The sequence below is a fragment of the Pleurodeles waltl genome, chromosome 4_2 (assembly GCF_031143425.1).
Source record: "Pleurodeles waltl isolate 20211129_DDA chromosome 4_2, aPleWal1.hap1.20221129, whole genome shotgun sequence".
NCBI lineage: Eukaryota > Metazoa > Chordata > Amphibia > Caudata > Salamandridae > Pleurodeles > Pleurodeles waltl.
Window position 1 is genome coordinate 686,824,530 of NC_090443.1, and position 22,581 is coordinate 686,847,110.

Here is a 22,581-nt window from a genome sequence, read left to right on the forward strand (position 1 = left end):
AGGGGGCAGGAGCCCACTAAATCCCGGATGAAGATGCAAAATGGCTGCCCCCGGATGGAAGAAGCTGAAGATTCTACACCAATGAAAGATGGTAGGAACTTCTCCTTCATGCAGAAGATGTCCCATGGAGTGCTGGAGGATGCAGAGTTGTTTCTTTGGCAAAAGACCTCAAACAAGCCTTGCTAGCTGCAGGAGTCGTGGTTAAAGAAAAAGGGTGCTACCTGGGCCCAGGAACGACCAGGATGTCGCCACTTGGGAGAGAAGACGGAGGGGGCCCTCAGTAACGTAGAGAGCCCACGCACAAGAAGGTAGCACCCACAGAAGTCCTTGAACACGGCTTCAAGAAGTCTGAACACGGCGGTCGTCTCAACACTGCAAAAGAGGGTACCACGAAGCCGGAATCAACTCAGGCAGCTGAGCATCGCAGGACAGAGTGCTGGGGACCTGGGCTTGGCTGTGCACGAAGGATTTTGTGGAAAGGTGCACATAAGCCCTAGTAGCTGCAGTTCACGTGGTGCACAGGATTACTGTCTGGAGAGGGGAGGCAAGGACTAAAATCCTCCAAATTTGGACAGGTGGGCCACTGTACAGTCTGGGTCACGTGGGTCTACCACCTGCGTTCCAGGGGCCACATTTGTCAGGATGAGAGGGGTCCCAGAGTACCGGTGACGCTGAAGTTTGGTGCCTGCTGGAGCAGGGGGAAGATTCTGTCAACCCACTGGAGATTTCTTCGTGGCTTCCAGTGCAGGATGAAGGCAGGCAGTCCCCAAAGCATGCACCACCAGAAAACAGTCGAGAAAGCTGGCAGGATTAGGCACTACAATGTCGCTGGTAGTCTTCTTGCTACTTTGTTGCAGTTTTGCAGGTGTCCTGGAGCAGTCAGCAGTCGATCCTTGGCAGAAGTCGAAGAGAGAGGTGCAGAGGAACTCTGGTGAATTGTTATCTGAGGGAAAGCCCAGTGGAGAGACCCTAAATAGCCCTCAGAGTAAGATTGGCCACCTAGTCAGGTAAGCACCTATCAGGAGGGGTCTCTGATGTCACCTGCTGGCACTGATCACTCAGAGGCCTCCAGAGTACCCTCAAACCTCTGGATCCAAGATGGCAGAGATCTGGGACACACTGGAGGAGCTCTGGGCACCACCCCTGGGTGGTGATGGACTGGGGAGTGGTCACTCCCCTTTCCTTTGTCCAGTTTCGCGCCAGAGCAGGGACTGGGGGTTACCTAAAGAGACTGGCTTATGCAAGGAGGGCACAATCTGTGCCCTTCAAAGCATTTCCATAGGCTGGGAGAGGATACCCCTTCCTAGCCTTTAACACCTATTTCCAAAGGGAGAGGGTGTAACACCTTCTCTCAGAGGAATTTCTTTGTCTGCCATCCTAGGACTGGACTGCCCAGACCCCAGGAGGGCAGAACCCTGTCTGTGGGGTGGCAGCAGCAGTAGCTGCAGAAACAACCCCAGAGAGCTGGTTTGTCAGTACCCGGGGTCCATAGTGGAGCCCTGGGGATGAACGGGATTGGCACCTCAATACCAGATTTGGCATGGTAGGACAATTCCATTATCTTAGACATGTTACATGGCCATATTCAGAGTTACCATTGTGAAGCTATTTATAGGTATTGACCTATATGTAGTGCACGCTTGTAATGGTGTCCCAGCAGTCACAAAGTCCGGGGAAATTGCCCTGAACTACGTGGGGCACCTTTGCTAGTGTAATGGTGCCCTCACACTTAGTAACTTTGCACCTAATCTTCAGCAAGTGAAGGTTAGACATATAGGTGACTTATAAGTTACTTAAGTACAGTGAAAATGGCTGTGAAATATACGTGTGCGTTATTTCACTCAGGCTGCAGTCCTGTGTAAAGTTTGTCTGAGCTCCCTATGGGTGGCAAAAGAAATGCTGCCGCTCATAGGGATCTCCTGGAACCCCAGTACCCTGGGTACATAGGTGCCATATACTAGGGAATTATAAGGGTGTTCCAGTGTGCCAATTTAGAATTGGTAAAAGTGGTCACTAGCCTATAGTGACAATTTTAAAGGCAGAGAGAGCATAAGCACTGAGGTTCTGGTTAGCAGAGGCTCAGTGACACAGTTAGTCACTACACAGGTATACACATTCAGGCCACAAACTATGAGCACTGGGGTCTTGGCTAGCAGGATCCCAGTGAGACAGGCAAAAACAAACTTAGATACATGTAAAAATGGGGGTAACATGCCAGGCAGGATGGTACTTTCCTACAATGGGAATCTGACTGAAGGCCTCTGAGGATCCTTGGGGCCAAATGTTCACCAGAGTTAGCCAGAAGCTTTCAAAATGTCTGAGGTATGACCTCCCTGAAGGCTTCTATTTGCTGCAACATCAAAGACGACGAGAAAATGTGTGTTGCATTGGGACCAAACACAGAATCAGCTCTTCTGTAGTTCGTAAGTGAGACTGAGAGACATGTGATGTCCTGGTACCCTTTCTTTAGTTCAAGAGTGGTAGGAAGGGGCAGATCCTGCTTTGATTTTTGTGCTTTTTCTTACACTTATCCAAATATCACCACAAGTATTTACCCCCGGAAGAACTTTGGGAGCAGGAACTAGGCCTTCTTTTCCACTTTGGCGGATCACAGCATGGAGTCTTCTGATGCTTACAGAGTTTCACCTCGCGGTCATGTATGGCCTTTAGGTTCACCTCAGGCCCTATAGTCATGTTGTAACTCCAGGCAGCACAAGCATACTTCATGGGATCGTTCACAAAATTTTGGGAAGTGACATATTGTCCCTTGCACACTGGAAAAGGGATTTCAAGAGAAAAATGCTTGTCAAAGACTTGAGAAGTAAGAGTAGGATTGCCGTATATAAGCGTGGAAAGAAAGCAACTTATGTCACAGCAACTGGGTGGTGATTATATGCAGCCCTGCTTGTCACTTCCAGAGTGGTTTGAAGTTAGTGCAGAACTGCATGACATCACCTAGAGGTGAGCATGTGGCCGATTCTTCACAGTAGACCAGGAGGTCCCTTGGGTAGTTCCCGATCCCCTCTCACTACCCAACAGGACATCCCTCTACATAGTAGGATGACCTTCGCTACTACTGACTGTGCAACTATGTCAGCTGCTGTTCCAGAGACTTCCTCGACCATGGGGAGGGCGGAAAATGAACTTTTGTTGGTTCCAGTAACAATTTCGGAGAACACACCGCTACAGGATTTGGCTGTATTTTACACGAACACTTCCACGACTGGTAACGTTATCTATCATTAACCTCCACGAACAGTGGATGTGAATTCGATGAGTCCTGTGTTTGCGGAGACTTCCTCTGGCTATTTTGTGGGCATTGATGATTTTTCTTCCGATTCATCCTCAACTGAGACTGACAAACTTTCCAGAGGTAGCAAGTTCTATCGATGGCTTAAAAAGAACTATTTGATATATCCATGGAACTATCTCTGGTTCTGTTTGACATTTGTTGCATTGTTTTTATGGATTGGTTTTGTGACTGTTTTCTTTTTACTAATTAATGGTCACTATATTGCTGATCGCTCCTCAGTGGAGCCTGCTGATGTACTTTTAACACCACATCATTCATCACATAAGGTCCGACGTGATTTGTCCCCTGTCAATATTACAGCTATTCCAATTTCTGATGGTATTGTTTGGGACAAAGTTCTGTTCGATATATACGGGCCTACAGAGGTAATTCAAATACCATACGTGTTCAAAATTTCTATGTCTGATGTTATTACACCTAATGTTGTCTCTGATGATTGGGACGTCCAAACAGTTGATTCCATGCTAACTGAAATGAAGGACTACTCCGCTTTTGGAAGTGATGATGTATATGATTTTACAATGAATTATGGTGAAATGTTCTGCTATAATAATTGGGGACATCACTACCTGCACTGTGCAACTAGATATAGGCCTCTCTTTAACTACACACAATGGGAGCATTGTTCAACACCACGGGTGGGGAGTCCAAAGTATTACAGTGACAAATTCACATACTTTTCTGGGCATGATACAAAGAAAGCTGAATCTTATTATTTTAAATTACCAATGACACACATTAGAAAACTATTGCTAACAGATACGAAAATGATTTATTCGGATCCCTTTGTTTCACGACTTTCAATTGAGGGTTATGACTATTGGAAAAACACTATCGATTTGAAGAGTGTATGGGGGACGCAGGATTGGCAGATACAGGGTAAAGAGGCTTTGTTTCGAGCTTGCTTAATTCCTGTGCAAATGATTTTTTTGAATGACAATGAAGAGCAGACATCATGTCTAGGATTAGCAAAAATTAAGGATCTAAACACGCCCAGTATTCCTACACCGACAAAATTTAAAGATTGGCAACACTTTTTAAATGTTTCTGAGGAAAGGCTAGATGCATTGGTTAAGGCTGGTGCCTATAATTCTTCACTTTCCCGTCCCGGGGGATGGTTGGTATGGCCCACCGACACTGATGAGTGTCAGAGGCGTTTTTTGAACTCTTCAGGGGTTTTTTCCATTCATAGGCCAGACCCTCGCTTTTTGTCAGGTCAGCATACTGGTATAATTACAACATACAGTGTGGGTAAGCTGTGCCAGCAATGGGTACAAACGAACACCTTAACAGCGGTGAAACAACACCTGAATACTCTTTCTGACAGTATTGACCTACAAGATTTCCTATTAGGTCCTAGAAAACAACGCTCGAAACGGTTTTTATATGCCATGTATAATGAAATTTGGAAACTTTCTCAAATTGAGGCTGCTGCACGTTTACGGCAACTTGATAGAGACTATTTCGAAAAAAAATTGGCTGTTGTCGACAATGGCATGAACACGCTATCCAACAGGATTTATTCCCTGTCGAATATAGTGTCATCTGCTATTGATATCACTCAGACTGATTTGTCTGGGTTATATCATGGGCAACACAGCTGCGTTCCATCATGCAGCTGAGTTGGGCATTGCAGACGCTGAGAAGTGGCCACATTCCATGGAAATACATTAATGGGAGTGAACTATTCGCTGCATTTAATTTTTCCAGGAGACAATGGCTAAAAGGGAGGCTCGTTTCACCTTGCTTCAAGTTGAAAAATTAGATAAGTTGCCCTTCACAGTAGCAGAGAGTCCTTCAACTATCTGGCTCTTACACAGCATTATTAATTTACCGTTTTCAACGTTTCATTTCTCAAGCTGCCTGAAACATCTTGCAGTGGGACGATATGAACGGCTAGGAGATAGCTTTATTAAGGAAGAGTGGGAGTTGCCCTTTGAGTATCGATGTCTGAATGGCGAACAGGAGGTCTTTCTTAGCGGAAGTGAATGTGAGACTACTGTTCGTCATTCCATGATATGCAAACAGGTGTCTCTTCACGGTCTTTGCAATGCGGGGGTCGCGAATTTGGCCTGTTTTCTGAAGGGTACTCCCGTCCCCTTGATTCGTTCAGTGTTTCATGTACTTTCTAATGGGAGTTATGTTCTTCTGAGCGATGACAGCTGTTGCGGCTTGCGACCTGGAATTGCCTACGCAATCTCAGTCACGAAGGTCGTTACGTGTTGTGGCCATGTTTTGTTTCCCCCCACACGAGAGATACAAGTATCTGAAATGCTACAAATCACCTTTGACTATTGTGTTTATGGTGAGGTACTGCTAGTAAGCCGGTAAGGTTTGGACAACAGTTACAACTAGTTGTAGGAAAAGACTTAGGGGGTCATTCTGACTTTGGCGGGCGGCAGAGGCCGCCCGCCAAAGTCCCGCCGGCAGAATACCGCTGCGCGGTCAAAAGACCGCCGCGGTTATTCTGGGTTTCCCGCTGGGCTGGCGGGCGACCGCCAGAAGGCCGCCCGCCAGCCCAGCGGGAAACACCCTTCCATGAGGATGCCGGCTCCGAATGGAGCCGGCGGAGTGTAAGGGGTGCGACGGGTGCAGTAGCACCCGTCGCGATTTTTAGTGTCTGCATGGCAGACACTGAAAATCTTGGTGGGGCCCTGTTACGGGGGCCCCTGCAGTGCCCATGCCATTGGCATGGGCACTGCAGGGGCCCCCAGAGGCCCCACGACACCCCATACCGCCATCCTCTGCCTGGCGGCCAAAACCGCCAGGAACAGGATGGCGGTATGGGGGTCGGAATCCCCATGGCGGCGCAGCTTGGAGGATTCCCCAGGGCAGCGGAGAACCGGCGGTACACCGCCGGTTTTCCGTTTCTGACCCGCGGCGGTAATGCCCAAGGGAGCACCGCCAGCCTGTTGGCGGTGCTCCCGCGGTCGTTGGCCCTGGCGGATTTTACCACCAGGGTCAGAATGACCCCCTTAGTCACCTACAAACGAAAGTACTGTCATCCTGAGACCAGCAGTCTTGCTCAGAGCAAGAGTCCAAACTACGACACTGCTTTTGAGTTTCAGGCTCAAGTCTGACACCTGGAGGAATATTCACAAAGTAAAGAATCTGCAGTGAGAAGAATCCTTCAGAAAAGGATCAATTTACCCAAAAATGATTTGATCCATCAAACTCACAAAGAAAACCTGTGTCTGGAAAGAATGACAAGTGGTCGCCCTGCATAGCTACTACAGGGGCACCCTCCCCAAGGAGCAGCAGTCACAGATCTTCCCCTTGTAAAAGGTGCTAATAGTGCCCCAGAGAGACCTCTCGTTTGTCTCATAGCATTATTCGATGTGTGACTTTATCCATCAGAAAACAGTTTAGTCACAGTCACAACTTTTTGAGCACTGTCTCAGGTAAACATAAAGGTGTCTGTTCATCATATAGTCATCTGGCCTAGCAATAGGATTACTAAGGGCCTTATTTAGTCTTTGGAGGAGTAGGAGAAACACCACAAACTGGTGGGCCTCGGCTCCTCCAAGCCCATATTCTCTTCACTCTAACAAAGAGTTGAGAAACCGCTGAATCAGAGACAGTGGAGCCATTGCAGAATCAGCTCCTGTTAACCCCACACCCAGGAGCTGGAGTGCACAGGATCGCTGGCAGACTTTCATACTTGATCTGCACTACTGAGGGCAGACTATCATCCCAAGTGGGAGACACGACTAAGGAAAACCCCCTACATGTTCGGGCAATTTACTTTTTCAGTGGCAGCTGCTCTCTTCACAAAAGAGGAATCCCCACCGGGCAGGTCATGAACTTTGCCTCCCTGGAGGAAGGCAGCCCTATAATCAAGTCCTAAATAAGGCTCTAAGTTTACTTCTGAAGTCTAGCCTTTGAATTTTTTTTTTTGACTTGAAAAGATGTGGAAAAAATGCTAACAATGGCTTGCACTGATTTCAACCTCAAAGTTATGTTGTCTTATCAAAAGAGTCTGTTGAAGATCTGCCTTCAAGGACTCAACTCACTGACACTCTTGGTTTAAAGTACTGCTACAATGAGTGCAATTTTAAGGGTCAGAAACCTCCAGCAGAACAGTTACTGAGATGAGCCTAACTAGGTTAAAATATCATTCAGCAGCAATAAACAGAGCAACAGAAAACATGTTTATTTATTAACTGCATTTACAGTTCAGGCTGACAATGATGAAGCGCAGCCCGGCTACAGGGACCCAGTTAGGCCTGCTGAACAAAGTACCTTGAATCCTGGTTGCAGATCGATGTAGGGGTCCACATCAAGGATGCGTCACTCAGAGGCGATGTGAGGTCCTTCAGTGAATGTGTGTTGTGCCCGGCGATTTCGGGGAGCTGTGATGGCAATCAGAGGTTCTTGGGTGCAGATGCGTTGTGCAGCAGCAGTTCTGATGATCTACGGTGGGTGATGCAAGGTCCCTGCAAGGAGATTTATCACACAGCTGCAGTTCAGAGGGCTGTGTAATGGAATGCTAGGTCCTGCGTCACACAGCGGTGGTTTCAATGGGCTGCTGGGCTGCAATGTAAGGTCCTGCATCAGGGATGTGTCACATAGTGGTTCTGATGAGGAATCTTGCAAGGCAATACATCCATAAATGGGCTGGCAGATCACCTCCCCCACTTCCAAGGGTCCAGGACTGGTGTGGCACCATTTGGAAGGGCAGAAGTCACAGTTAACAGAGTCCTGGTGCTGGGTTCAAGTTTGTTGTCACCTGTTCTGTCCCTGAGGCTCTGATCAGGAGGCCAGACAAATAGCCCTTGGAGACACTCTGGTAGGCATGGGTCCAAGATGCACGGCCCTAAGGCCATTTGGGACTGCAAGGCCAAGTTGTACATCAAGGAACATCACGAAAAGTAAAAATCAAGGGCTTCAGGTAAGTCCAGAAAGTTGAAAAAGACACAAAAAGTCTAAACACATCTTCCATATGTCCTCGCACCATTCAGAGTCATGCAACTCCCCGGGTACTTCCAGGCAAACTCAGTCTACTACCCCAAAATCAATTCTGACCCGCCTCAAATTTTTTGACCCGATTTCCCAAGCCCCGCAGCGACACCACAACAAATAAGGGAATTCAAGGAGGCTATAGAGCAGATCTTTAATATCCAACCGGAGCCCTGTGGTGTTCCTTTAACATCCTAAGGATCTGAGGTGGCCTCCAGTCAGGCTACCACCAGCAGAACCGTCTCTGTCTGGTGTCTGGGCAAATTGATTAGGTGAGAAATCTGTGGTTAGAAATATCCATCAAAGCAAACATTTACTGACTGTTCAGACCCAGAACTAACTTACAACCAATTCCTGAAACAATAATGAAACAAGGACTGAAAGCATGCATTACTTACATTGGCTAAGATTATAAAGATTATCTTCACACACATATCAGCCTACCAGTGAATGGGAAATAACTGTGCAGACCTGTTTTTTTCCGGGCAGAAGTTTACAGTCATACTTACCAACTGCAATGAGCAAGTGGTAAATGTGAGCGGCAGGGAGGCAGTGCCATCAGGGCCAAATTCAGGCTTCTCAACAAATGCCTGCTCCACAGTGAGTGACAGAAAACATGGCTGCAATTTTATCCCTAAAAAGGGCAGGCAACTTAAAGTTTCCAAGGCACATCATGATACACTATAGGGTTCTTATTTTTCACAAGATGCTCCCAAGCTCAACCAAAACCTAATTTTTATGGAAGAGAGATATCAAAACGTTGACAGGATAGCCAACTGGGGATCACAAACGAATACACTTATGTTCACAAATATTTGCGTAAGTGAATATATATATGGCAAGTTTAACAATGTCACAGTTAATGTAGGATGGCTAGAACCTTTTTAACTGACTTCATCAGCAGCAGTGCTATGTCCCACCCTGTTACTCGTGCAAGGAGGATCAAATGTAATGTGATGTAATTTCTACAAAATCCTTCAGGGCAGGCCAACATACATGATTTCACTTCGGCTCCTTGGAAGATCGTGGCACAATTCTTTCTGTACTCCGCAGACAACTTTGGTTTGCCCCTTCACTGCAGATCTCAATTGTCTGGAAAATGGAGAGGAAAAATGCCTCACCGTTCCCTCCAGGGTATCATTTTGAAGGAATGCCCAAGGGCAAGCAGCCGAACTTCCGCCATTAAGTAATGGCATTTCATCACTACATACAAACAAACTGCCTTTCAAAGACAATAAGACAACTGGATGTGTCACGATATGTATTCAAGACTAACACAAAAATCACTGTAACTTACAGTAACACCTTCTTTCCAAATAGCAAAGTTCCAGCCTCCAACCGTAAGAATGATATCTTTGTAGAATGGCGATCGCAGTACGGTGTTCACCATGCCATCATGGACTTTATACGCGTATTCAGGAGCTGTATCTGTTTTAATGACATCATTTTAAATAATCAGTTTTTTTTTTCATAACTGCATTTTTACATTTTTACATTTTAATTCGTTAGTTGGTGTGAGCCCTCGGTAAGGCACATTGATCTCGCTCAACCCATCATCACCCGATAGCTTTTAGTTCAAAGTACTGGGGTTACAGTGCCCATTATTGAATTAAATGGTTTGTCGATAATCTAGCTCTGTTTTAAGTAGAGGCCCCATAAGTTATGCAATGTGAGTATTCAAACAATAGATATTGCCTCAAGAACAGACTTTTCTATACTGGAATGTACTTACTAGAGGCATACTCTGTACGTTTCAAACGTAAAATAGTTCAGTCCTGAAGCCCAACTAATGAACTAGCTGGCACATCTTTTACAGTCTTCATCACAACTCAGTCAGCACAGTTAGAGTGATGTCACTTTGCGACAAGTGGCGTTCAAAATGAGTTAAGAACTTTGGGCCAGATGTAGGAAACACTTTGCGAGTCGCAAACGGCAAAATCTGCCGTTTGCGACTCGCAAATGCGTGTTTCCTATGCAGAAATGCATTTTGCGAGTCGTTACCGACTCGCAAAATGCATTTCCGAATCGCAAATAGGAAGGGGTGTTCCCTTCCTATTTGCGAGTCGCAGTGGTATGCAACTCCATTTGCGACCGCGTACGCGGTCGCAAATGGAGTCGTAGTTACCATCCACTTCAAGTGGATGGTAACCCACTCGCAAATTGGAAGGGGTCCCCATGGGACCCCTTCCAGTTTGAGACTGGACCCCAAAACATTTTTTCAGGGCAGGGAGTGGTCCAAGGGACCAGTCCCTGCCCTGAAAAAACAGAAACAAAAGGTTTCGGATTTTTTTGAAATGCAGCTCGTTTTCCCTTAGGGAAAACGGGCTACATTTCAAAAAAAAAAAACTGCTTTATTTAAAAGCAGGTCGCTAACATGGAGGTCTGCTGACGTCAGCAGGCCTCCATGTTAGCGAGTGCCTATACTCGCAATGGGGCCGCAATTTGCGACCCACCTCATGAATATTCATGAGGTGGGTCATTGCGACCCCATTGCGAGTTGCAGTCGGTGTCTGAGACACCGTACTGCATAGCAATTTGCGACTTGCAAATTGCGAGTCGCAGGGACTCGCAATTTGCAAGTCGCAAATTGCTTTTTTGCTACATCTGGCCCTTTGTGTTTCAAGTCAACCTATTCAACAGCCGTAATTTTTAAAGACGTGGTAAGTGTACTCAAATGCTGAAACCTGTCACTGCCTACTACAGAAAGTGAAAATAAACCTCTTTGACAACTTACATAAAAATAAGTAACTACAAAGTATTTGTAAAATTCATAAACCGCGAATGAAATGATACACTTTACAGGTTATGAACTATCAGTTATACGTGTACAACACCTGGAACAAGAAGCTGGACAGATGAATTGATCCTGTTGAAGCCCTGGGAGACACGGCCAGGTGTCCTTTGGTCTGACAGTCCAAGTGTTGACTCATGCATCTGGCACTGCAGTCTGCCATGTCAGGTAGGTGACAAGCTACAAGGCTTGTGGCTGGTCATGGGAAATTACCTGCTGGTATGAACTTTAGCTAACATCCATTAAATGAGGGTCTCAACATTTATTTCAGAATTTTGAACTGGTTGGACATATTTGTTTCTACCATGGCAGCTGCTGGGTCAACTGAGATGTGCAGGGTCATAAATAAGTATCTGTTTTTTTTTTTTTTTTTAATTATTGCTGAATTGTCTGGCCAGACCCTTCCAGACCCGGAACACAAGAAACTAAAGAACAGTGTTGTCTCATTTGGAGCTCTTCGGTCAGGTGTAGTTTGGTTCCAGCGACACTATGAGCAAAGTACCCACATCTGGGCATAACAGTTGCACTTAGGGTGTTGCACTGAATTACACAAAAACGATGTGTAAATTGCTTGAATTAATCTCAGCCACTAGAAATTACACTAGCAGCATCTCAGTCCATAATTTATCACACCATGCTAACTCAGATTGGACCCAGCCACATCTAAATCAGTCTTAACCCTGCTCAAATAGCAACAGTCCAGCCTGAATGGCCAGACCAGAATCTCAGCGAACCGGAACACAAGTTCACCCTGATTGGGGCTCTTCAGTCACATGTAGCTTGGCTGTGAAGGTCTGGAGCTTGGATCCAGACAAACACAAACACAGACTCAAGAAGCTATGAAGATGAACTTTCAGTAACAATGTAAAACAATTGGCTTTACCAAATTGCTATACACACCCATCAGTGCATTGAGAGCTTTCTTGATGCTTGCTAAGTATTACTTAAAAAATCGGAAATTATCTTCTAGCATCTCTGCTTTTTTTTTTTTAATAAGGCATTGTGTCTACTACTGCGCCTCCAGCAGCATATGTATATCCCACTCACAAAGTGTCTCTCTCATAATGCATGTTGACCCATTTCTTGCACTTAGGATTGTTTCCATGCCATCTGATGGAGGGAGTAGTGCACGAAACATAACCCCCTTAATACTCCTTATTTTCCATTATGGAGTTTGTAAAGTCATCTTAGCTGCACACTGTTGGGTTCAGGCATTGAGAAGTGATGTGCAAAGTTTCTTCAAACCATATGAGCAGAATTCCGACAGCCACAAGTATCCTTGCTAAACAGATAGCTGGCTCCGAGGTGTCAAGCACAGCACAAGTGCTAGTGGTATTTACAAATGACCAGCTTAGGAGTACTTTCATTCCAAAATGGTGAAACCCCACATCCTTGCCATTCGTTCTAGGAACATTAGGAGATTTTACGTTTAATGTGAAAGAACAAGTTACTTACCTTCGTTAATGCTTTTTCTGCTGTACACAGTATCTACCTGTGGATTCCTCACCTTTTGAGTACTCCCAGTGCGCTAGCATTCAACGGAAATGTTTTCCTTCTAGCTCTCCATGTAGATGAGAACATCACAATTGAACGGCTCCCCAAGCGACTCCGTCTGACGTCATCGGAGTCTTAGGAAGTCCTCGCAGGCATGCTGATGTCAGTTTCACCCACTTTTTTGTACCGGGCCTTCAAGGCGAATGGGTGAACACCAAAATCATAAGCACAACAAGTGCAAACTCTACACAAGAATTTATAAATACATCCTTATATATAAACATACATTCTGTATATACAAACTGCCACAAATATATATATTCAAAATATACAACCACTTTCCTTCTCGGTATATCCAGACAGGCAACAGGGGGGCAGGTGGGTCAGTGAGGAATCCACAAGTAGATACTGTATCCACCCCAGAAAGCGTTACCGAAGTTAAGCTACTGGTTCTTCTGATGGATACCTATGTAGGAAGCTGGCTCTGTATATTCTATACCAAACATGAGGTATAGGGCCAGATATATCAAAGCTTTTTGCATTCTCAAATGGTGTGAACGGCCGTTTGCGAATGCAAAAATGCCTTTCAGTATGTATGAAAGGCATTCGCTATGCAATTTTAAGGAATCGCTAAAACAGCGATTCCTTATAATTCAACCCCGTTTAGAGAATCGCAAATTTCTATTCTCTAATAAGAAATCACAAATAAGGAATCCTTATTTGCGATTTCTTAGGCACATGTAACAAGCTTTTCCTTTATGCGAATTGGGCATTAACCAGTACTGTGCCTTGGACGAGGTGACCTCGTCCAAAGCAGCAGTTCCTGTGTGCCTTAGACGAGGTCACCTCGTCCAAGACACAGGAACTGGGGGGAGCGCTAGCGCTCCCCCCTGTGCTCCCCACCCACCCCCCCAAGGCAGGGATGGAAGGGGAAGCCCTTCCCCTTCCACCCACGACCCCCCCACCCCCCCCTGTGATGTCAGCGTGCGAGCGTGCACTGATTTGTCACAGGGCTTCCCCATCGCGCTGGAAGTTGAGCTTCCAGCGCGATCGAAAGAGAAATGCTCAGCATTTCTCTTTTGATGACGTGGGGGAGGCCCGGAGAGGCTTCAAAGGGAAGGAAATGTATTTCCTTCCCTTTGAAGTCTCTCCCAGCGTTTCAAAAGCCGGATTGCTTGCAATCCGGCTTTTGAAACGCCCACTAGACACCAGGGATTTTTTTTGTGTTTGAAACTGGCATAAGGGAGCGACCCCTTGGGCAAGGGTCGCTCCCAATGGGGGCATGTTTTAGGAAGAAACCTTTTTTTTTTTTTTTTTAGGTGGGGAGCGACCCCTTAGGCAAGGGTCGCTCCCCTAGGGGGCAAATTATATTTAGGCCATTTCTGCCCCCCTTTGGGGTTGGGGGGGACGACAAATTTATTTTAGGCCATTTCTGCCCCCCCCCGGGGCCGGCTGAGCTAGAGGCCAAAATCCACAGGTAGGCACTGTTTTTTATGAAAAAATGTGATGTGTCCAAGTTGTGTTCGGGAGACTTGGGGGAAGGCTGGGTGGAAGGAAATTTGTGGTTTGCAAAGGATTCTGGGTAACAGAACCTGGTCAGAGCCCCACAAGTCACCCCATCTTGGATTCCCCTAGGTCTCTAGTTTAAAAAAATGCACAGGTTTGGTAGGTTTCCCTAGGTGCCGGCTGAGCTAGAGGCCAAAATCTACAGGTAGGCACTTTCCAAAAAAACCCTCTGTTTTCTTTCAAAAAATGTGATGTGTCCACATTGCGTTCTGGGGCATTTCCTGTCGCGGGCGCTAGGCCTACCCACACAAGTGAGGTATCATTTTTATCGGGAGACTTGGGGGAACGCTGGGTGGAAGGAAATTTGTGGCTCTTCTCTGATTCCAGAACTTTCTGTCACAAAATGTGAGGAAAATGTGTTTTTTTAGCCAAATTTTGAGGTTTGCAAAGGATTCTGGGTAACAGAACCTGGTCAGAGCCCCACAAGTCACCCCATCTTGGATTCCCCTAGCTCTCTAGTTTAAAGAAATGCACAGGTTTGGTAGGTTTCCCTAGGTGCCGGCTGAGCTAGAGGCCAAAATCTACAGGTAGGCACTTTGCAAAAAAACCCTCTGTTTTCTTTCAAAAAATGTGATGTGTCCACGTTGCGTTTTGGGGCGTTTCCTGTTGCGGACGCTAGGCCTACCCACACAAGTGAGGTATCATTTTTATCGGAAGACTTGGGGGAACGCTGGGTGGAAGGAAATTTGTGGCTACTCTCTGGTTCCAGAACTTTCTGTCACCAAAATGTGAGGAAAATTTGTTTTTTTAGCCAAATTTTGAGGTTTGCAAAGGATTCTGGGTAACAGAACCTGGTCAGAGCCCCACAAGTCACCCCATCTTGGATTCCCCTAGGTCTCTAGTTTTCAAGAATGCACAGGTTTGGTAGGTTTCCCTAGGTGCCGGCTGAGCTAGAGGCCAAAATCTACAGGTAGGCACTTTGCAATAAACACCTCTGTTTTCTTTAAAAAAATGTGAAGTGTCCACGTTGCGTTTTGGGGCGTTTCCTGTCGCGGGCGCTAGGCCTACCCACACAAGTGAGGTATCATTTTTATCGGGAGACTTGGGGGAACATAGAATAGCAAAACAAGTGTCATTGCCCCTTGTCTTTCTCTACATTTTTTCCTTCCAAATATAAGAGAGTGTGTAAAAAGGACATCTATTTGAGAAATGCCCTGTAATTCACATGCTAGTATGGTCACCCCGTAATTCAGAGATGTGCAAATAACCAATGCTCCTCAACACCTTATCTTGTGCCCATTTTGGAAATACAAAGGTTTTCTTGATAGCTATTTTTCACTCTTTATATTTCAGCAAATAAATTGCTGTATACCCATTATAGAATGAAAACGAATTGCAGGGTGCAGCTCATTTATTGGCTCTAGGTACCTCGGGTTCTTGATGAACCTACAAGCCCTATATATCCCCGCAACCAGAGGAGTCCAGCAGACGTAACGGTATATTGCTTTCGAAAATCTGGCATTGCAGGAAAAAGTTACAGAGTAAAACGTAGAGGAAATTTGCTGTTTTTTTCACCTCAATTTCAATATTTTTGTTTTTCAGTTGTTATTTTCTGTAGGAAACCCTTGTAGGATCTACACAAATTACCCCTTGCTGAATTCAGAATTGTGTCTACTTTTCAGAAATGTTTAGGTTTCTGGGATCCAGCATTGGTTTCACACCCATTTCTGTCACTGACTGGAAGGAGGCTGAAAGCACAACAAATTGTAAAAATGGGGAATGTCCCAGTAAAATGCCAAATTTGTGTTGAAAAATTGGGTTTTCTGATTCAAGTCTGCCTGTTCCTGAAAGCTGGGAAGCTGGTGATTTTAGAAAAAAAACGAAGTTTTCACTGTATTTTGGCTAATTTCTTGGCCTCCTTCAGGGGAACCCACAAAGTCTGGGTACCTCTAGAATCCCTAGGATGTTGGAAAAAAAGGACGCAAATTTGGCTTGGCTAGCTTATGTGGACAAAAAGTTATGAGGGCCTAAGCGCGAACTGCCCCAAATAGCCAAAAAAAGGCCTGGCACAGGAGGGGGAAAAGGCCTGGCAGTGAAGGGGTTAAGGAATCGCTATGGCAACCATGTGCAAATTTTAAAAATGCATTAAAAATGTATTTTTAAAATTGACATGTAACGCACACATGCTCCTTCGGCATGTGTGCTCCTTACATGTCCTAAATAATTTTTTGGGGGTGAAGCAAAGGGGGCCTTAGGCCCCCAGCACCCTGCATTTCCCAAATTGTGAATTCCAGTTAGGAATTTGCAATTTGGGAAATGCAAAAAATTCGCAAATATGGGCCTACAGGCCCATAGGTGCGAATGGGGTCGAAATCGCAGTTTGCGATTCGGTAATAGCATTTGCGATTTTTAAGAAATCGCTATTACCAAATTGCAAAAATGATACATACCATTTTGCATTTCTGAAATAGCGATTTCTTAAAAATCGCTATTAGAGAATCGCAAAATGGTTTGATGATACATTTGGCCCATAGTGTGCACAGAGTCCAGGGGGTCCCCAGAAGCTTAACAGAGGCGAAAGCAGATAATACTAATGGTCTCTTTTCTGGTAGTGTGGTACAGCAGTTAGGCTTATCAGAGGGTAGTGCAAAGCATTTGTTGTACACACAGAGTCAAGAAATGAGGCACACACTAAGGGCCACATGTAGGAAACTCCGAGATTGCGACTCAGAAATTGCGAGTCTGTCCTACTCGCAATTTCCGACTCGCAATCTCGGATGCAAAACGGTGTCTACTCGCTATGGGGTCGCAAAGACCCACCTCATCAATATTCATGAGGTGGGTCGTATTTTGCGACCCCATAGCGAGTGCCTGCACTCGCAGGGATGGTGGTCTGCGGAAGTCAGCAGACCTCCATGTCTGTGACTGCTTTTTAAATAAAGCAGTTTTTTTTTCATTTTGCAGCCCGTTTTCCTTAAAGGAAAACGAGTTGCAAAATGAAAAAACTTCCGAAACCATTTGGTTTCGTTTTTTCAGAGTAGGCAGTGGTCCATAGGACCACTGCCTGCTCTGAAAAAATATTTTTGTCGACATTCACAAAGGGGAAGGGGTCCCATGGGGACCCCTTCCCTTTTGCAAATGAGTTACCACCAGTGTGACACTGGTGGTAACTGCGAGTTGCTTTGCGACCGCATTCGTGATCACAAAGCAATTCTGAATTGCGATGCGAGTCGCAAATAGGAAGGGAACACCCCTTCCTATTTGCGAGTCGCATTCACAAATTGCGAGTCGGTACCGACTCGCAATTTGTGAATGTGCATCGCGTTCGGCAGTTTGCATGGCGCAAACTGCGATTTTCACAGTTTGCGTCATGCAAACGGCTTGCTACATCTGGCCCTTAATGACTAACTCTAGGCCAATTGTTTTATGTAGCTAAAATATATTTTGTTACTTTATTACTAGAACTGGAAGAACTTTGTTGCAGGTAAGTACTGATGTCAATAGATATCAAGCATATGTATCAAATGTAATTTGTTTCTTTTTTGTAGATAAAGCAGTTTACAAGTAAGTAGCAATTTTCTGTTTCAAAAGTTGACAGTGCAATTTTTCATAGGAACCAATACAGTGCTAGGGGAGGAAAAGTATTAGTATGTTTTGAAGGTAAGTACTCAACTTAGAGTGCCAGTCTCCAGGGGTTATGATGTCCACAGGTCAAAGTTCAAGTTGACCCCAAACATGCACCACCAGCAACACGGGCCGGTCAGGTGCAGAGGTCAAAGCGATGACAGGTTTAGAATGGGATCCTATGGAGACTGGGGGCCCTCGAAGAAGATCTGCTGACAGGAAAGTACCAACGTCCTTGGGGAGCAGACCTAGGGGATTTAGAGGAGCACCGAGGGGGCCACAGGTCTACACCCTCAGCAGCACAGGGGCGGCCGGGTGCAGTGTACAAACACAGAGCTGGGCGCCCAATGTTTTTCAATAGGGAGACCCTGGGGGTCACAAATGATGCTGCAGGCTGGGTCCAGGGGGTCTGTTCCGGAAAACCAAAGGCTGGACAGGTAGGGGAGGCACCCGCTGGACATTGCTGGGCCGTCGGTCCATTTCCCCAAGCCCAGGGGGCTGCGGGTGCAGGGTCTCCTTGGGCGACTGGTATCTTCGTCGAATCCGGTCAGTGGGGTCCTCCGGATTCAGGCTGCAGACGTCATTCTGTTGGCCAGGAGGGGTCAACCCAGGGTCAAATCGAGGTCAAATTCGCCTGGGGATCTTCTCTGGACCGGTAAGCCACCTGGAATCAGGCCATAGATGTCGGGTGCAGAGTGGGCAGGGCTTGACGATCCAGTGCAGCTCTGGAGTCGTTTTGGTGTTTTCTTGTGAACTGGGTCACTGTCCTCAGGGGTTCTGGTCTTCTGCTGGATAGGCAGTCCTCTAGGGGTTTGTAGAGGTCGCTGGTCCTGCAGGATGCTTCACCTTCTTGAATCAGGGATCTTTGAAGCTTCAGAAAGGCCGGTAGGGCTGGGGCCAAGTCAGTTGGCGTCTGGAGTCTTCACTGCGGGGATCGGCTTAGCAGTTCTTCTTCTCTCTTCTTGTGGTTGCCAGGAATCTGGTGAGTAAGGATCAGGGGTTCCCCTAAATACTAGATATAGGGGTGTTCCAGGAGTCAGAGGGCAGTAGCCAATACCTACTGTCCCTGAGGGTGGCTACACCCTTCTTGTGCCAACTCCCTCTGGGGAGGGAGGCACATTCCTCACCCTGTTGGGCCCTATCCTCCAAAACAAGATGGAGAATTCTGCAAGGAGGGGGTCCCCTTCAGATCTGGACACCTTAGGGGTGGTCCCAGCTGAAGTGGTCACTCCTTATTGTTTTTCCTAATTTTCCAGCTGGACTAGCCGCCAAAAGTGGGGCTTGGTCCGGAGAGGGAGTGTACATCTCCACTCGGGCACCAGGAGGCTTGAGCCTTTGAGGCTCACCGCCAAATGTTAAAGTTCCTGCAGGGGGGAGGTATGAAGCACCTCCCCCCAGAGTAGGCTTTGTTTGTGATGCCAGAGAGCACAAAGGCTCTCACCCCAAGGGGACAGAAACATGTCTATTAGTGGCAGGCTGGCATAAACTGCTCAGTCCTGCACTAAAGGGTTGGGTAAATCCAACACTGGCACCAGTGTGGGTTTATTGTGTTGAGAAGTTTGATACCAAACTTCCCAATTCTCAGTGAAGCCATTATGGAAAAGTGGAGTTCGAATGACAAACTCCCAGTCTATGTACTCAGTATGGCCACACTGCACTTACTATGTCAAAGAATAGGCTTAGACACTGTAAGGGGATATTTCTCATGAAGTTATACCCTCACCAGTGGTATAGTGCACCCTGCCTTAGGGATGTAAGGCCTGTTAGAGGGGTGACTTACCTATGCCACAGGCAGGGGTTTGTGGGCATGGCACCCTGGAATAGGTGCCATGTTGACTTTGCTTTTTCTCCCCACCAACACACACAATCTGCAATGGTAGTGTACATGTGCTTGGTGAGAGGTCCTTTATGGTGGCACAATACATGCTGCAGCTCTTAGGGACCCTCCCTGGTCACAGAGCCCTTGGTACCACTGGTACGTTTTACAGTTTAAGGAACGAACACTGGTGCCGAGGCCTGGTTAGCAGGACCCTAGCACACACTCAATCAAGTTAGCATTAATACAGGAAAAATGTGGGAGGGTAACCACGCCAAAATGGGCACTTTCCTACAACATCTACCTGTAAAATCCTAACCTTTTTAATAGAATCCCAAAACAGTCCGCACTTGGAGGTGGGCACCTGCCGGGCTGTACCAAGAAGTCCTGCAACATGGAACAGGCAAAATGACCATCCCTCCTCACTTCTGATTCCAAGCAGTAATGTTTTGTGAAAGTGTGGAGGCAAGCCCAAGTTGCTGCCTTGCAGATGTCAACAACAGATACACCTCTAGCCAAAGCAGAAGTAATGCCTTCAGGAGGATGCTTCTTTGCCATTGGATAACATATTTTAATGCAAAGAATGACCCACCTAGACAGCCTTCCTTTGTGGACAGCTTTGCCCCTCATCTTGCCCATGTTGCCGATGAAGAGCTGATCGTCGGTCCTAAAGCCTCTCATCTTGTCCATGTAGAAGCTCAACACTCTCTTTGGATCCAGACAGTGCAGACTTTCCTCCTCCTTAGAGGGATGAGGAGGAGGGTAAAAGGACAGAAGGGTGATGGACTGCCCTAAATGAAAAGGAGTCACTGCCTTTGGCAAGAAAGACACACTGGTTCTCAGAACCACCTTGTTAGCATGGAAAGTGATAAACAAGGGTTTCACACTTAGAGCCTGCAGCTCACTAACGTGCCTAGCCAACGTGATTGCTATGAGAAAAACAGTTTTCAATGTAAGTAGCCTCAACGGGCAACTACGCAATGGTTCAAATGGTGTACCCATCAGGTACGTCAAAACTAAATTCAAATTCCACTGAGGCATTATGAACGGAGTGGGAGGAAACCTATTAGAGAACCCCTTAATAAACCTTAAATTGTAGGGAACTTAAACAAAGAGGGTTGGTCCGGTAAGAAAATAAATGCAGACACTGTAGAAAGATACCCCTTCATTGACGCAAACTGCACAACCTTGTCGTGCCTAGGAAAGAGCAAACTGCAAAATATCAGACAAATGGGCCTTTAAAGGATCCACGTGTTTGTTCTCATACCATTTGACAAACTTACCCCATCTACCTGGATAGACAGTTTCGGTGGAGTGTCGCCTGGCTGATAAAATAACATTCACCACTTCAGGGGGGAGAGAAAAGGAATTCAGGTTGCCCTGTTCATTCTCCAGGCATGTAGGTGCATACTCTGGAGGTGGGGGTGTAGAACCTTCCCCGGCGACTGCAAGAGGAGTTCTGCCCTGTGAGGAAGACAGAGCAGAGGGCATGGTGAGAGCTGAAGGAGGTCTGTCTACCACACCTTTCTTGGCCAATCCGGGTCTATTAATATGATTTGGGCCCGGACTTGACGAATCTTCCTCAGAACCCGAGGAATCAAGGGTATGGGGGAAATGCATAAAGCAACTGACTGGTCCAGTCCAACTGAAATCTATCCCCCAGCACTCCCTGCATCGGATACAGGAGGCTGCAGAATGACGGGCAGTGCACGTTTTCAAAGGTGGTAAATAGGTCTATATGAGGCATCTCCCATAACTGTAAGACATGAAGAACCACCTATGGATGGAAGTGCCACTTGTGGTCGGCTGAAAAGTGCGGCTGAGGCTGTCCGCACATACATTGAGAACTCTGGCCAAATGGTTTTCTACTATGCAAATCTGATGGTCCTGAGCCCAGGCCCACAGTCGTAGACCCTCTCTGCAGAGAAGGTACAACCCTACTCCTCCCTGTTTGTTTATGTACCACGTCACGGTAGTGTTGTCTGTCAGGACTTGAACCGACTGACCTCGAATGGAAGGGAGGAAGGCCTTCAGAGCCAGACGTATTGCCCATAATTCTAACAGACTGATGTGAACCATCTGTTCTTCTGGAGAACAAACTCCCTTGAGCTCTAGATTCCCCAGATGTGCTTCCCACCCTCGAGTGGAAGCGTCCGTTATTACTGTGATCACTGGAGACTGAAGGCTAAACAGCCTCCCTTGTGATAGATTGCTGCCTACACTCCACCACTGAAGATCCACTACAGTGTCCCTGGAGACTCTTATTGACTCCTTGAGCTCTCCGTTGTGTTGAAATCACTGGAGAGCCCTCATGTGCCAACGTGCGTGAGCGACCAACAGAATACAGAAAGCGAAGAGACCGAGCAGGCGCAGGACCTATAGGACTGGCACAACCGCACCATCCTGAAACAACCGAATCATAGCCTGAATGTCCTGAATCCTATAAGGTGGAGGGTAGGCATGATTTATTGTCATGTCCAGTACTGCCCCTATGAACAGGAGGCACTGAGAGGGCTCCGGGTGAAACGTGGGCATGTTTAAACGAAAAGCCCAGGTTGAACAACAACAGCGATATCACCTGCAAATGGTGCAGCACCAACTCTGGAGACTTGGCTTTGATCAACCAATCATTGAGGTAAGGAAATACCAATATTCCCTACCGTCTGTGATACGCTGCAACCACTGCCATCACCTTTGTGAAGACTCGAGTAAGACCAAAAGGAAGGACCGCAAACTGGTAGTGCTGTGTCCCTGCCATGAACCAGAGATACTTCCTGTGAGACTGCAGAAAGGGATGTGAAAATTTGCATCCTTCAAGCCAAAAGAAACCATCCAGTCTTCCTTGTCCAGTGCAAGAAGCACCTGAGCTAGGGTCAGCATTTTGAATTTCTCCTATTTGAGGAACCCATTCAAAATCCTCAGGTCCAAGATGGGCCGCAAATGACCATCTTTCTTATTGGTAAATATCTTGAATAACATCCCTGACCCTTTTCCTACTCCGGAACCAATTTTACTGCGCCCTTTACAATCAGATTTCTTACCTCCTGCTAAAGCAGCAGCAGATACTCTTCTGAACAA

General features: G+C 46.5%; 1 protein-coding gene across 2 annotated transcripts in view; it reads right to left on the minus strand.

Annotated features, from left to right (window-relative positions):
* Positions 1–22,581, minus strand: part of DNAI3 (dynein axonemal intermediate chain 3) — a 623,392-nt gene that overhangs the window by 204,283 nt on the left and 396,528 nt on the right. For both annotated transcript variants that reach the window (XM_069232274.1, XM_069232273.1), the window contains exon 19: positions 9,570–9,700. In XM_069232274.1, the coding sequence (XP_069088375.1) occupies positions 9,570–9,700 (131 nt within the window). The remainder of the gene's footprint in view (positions 1–9,569; positions 9,701–22,581) is intronic.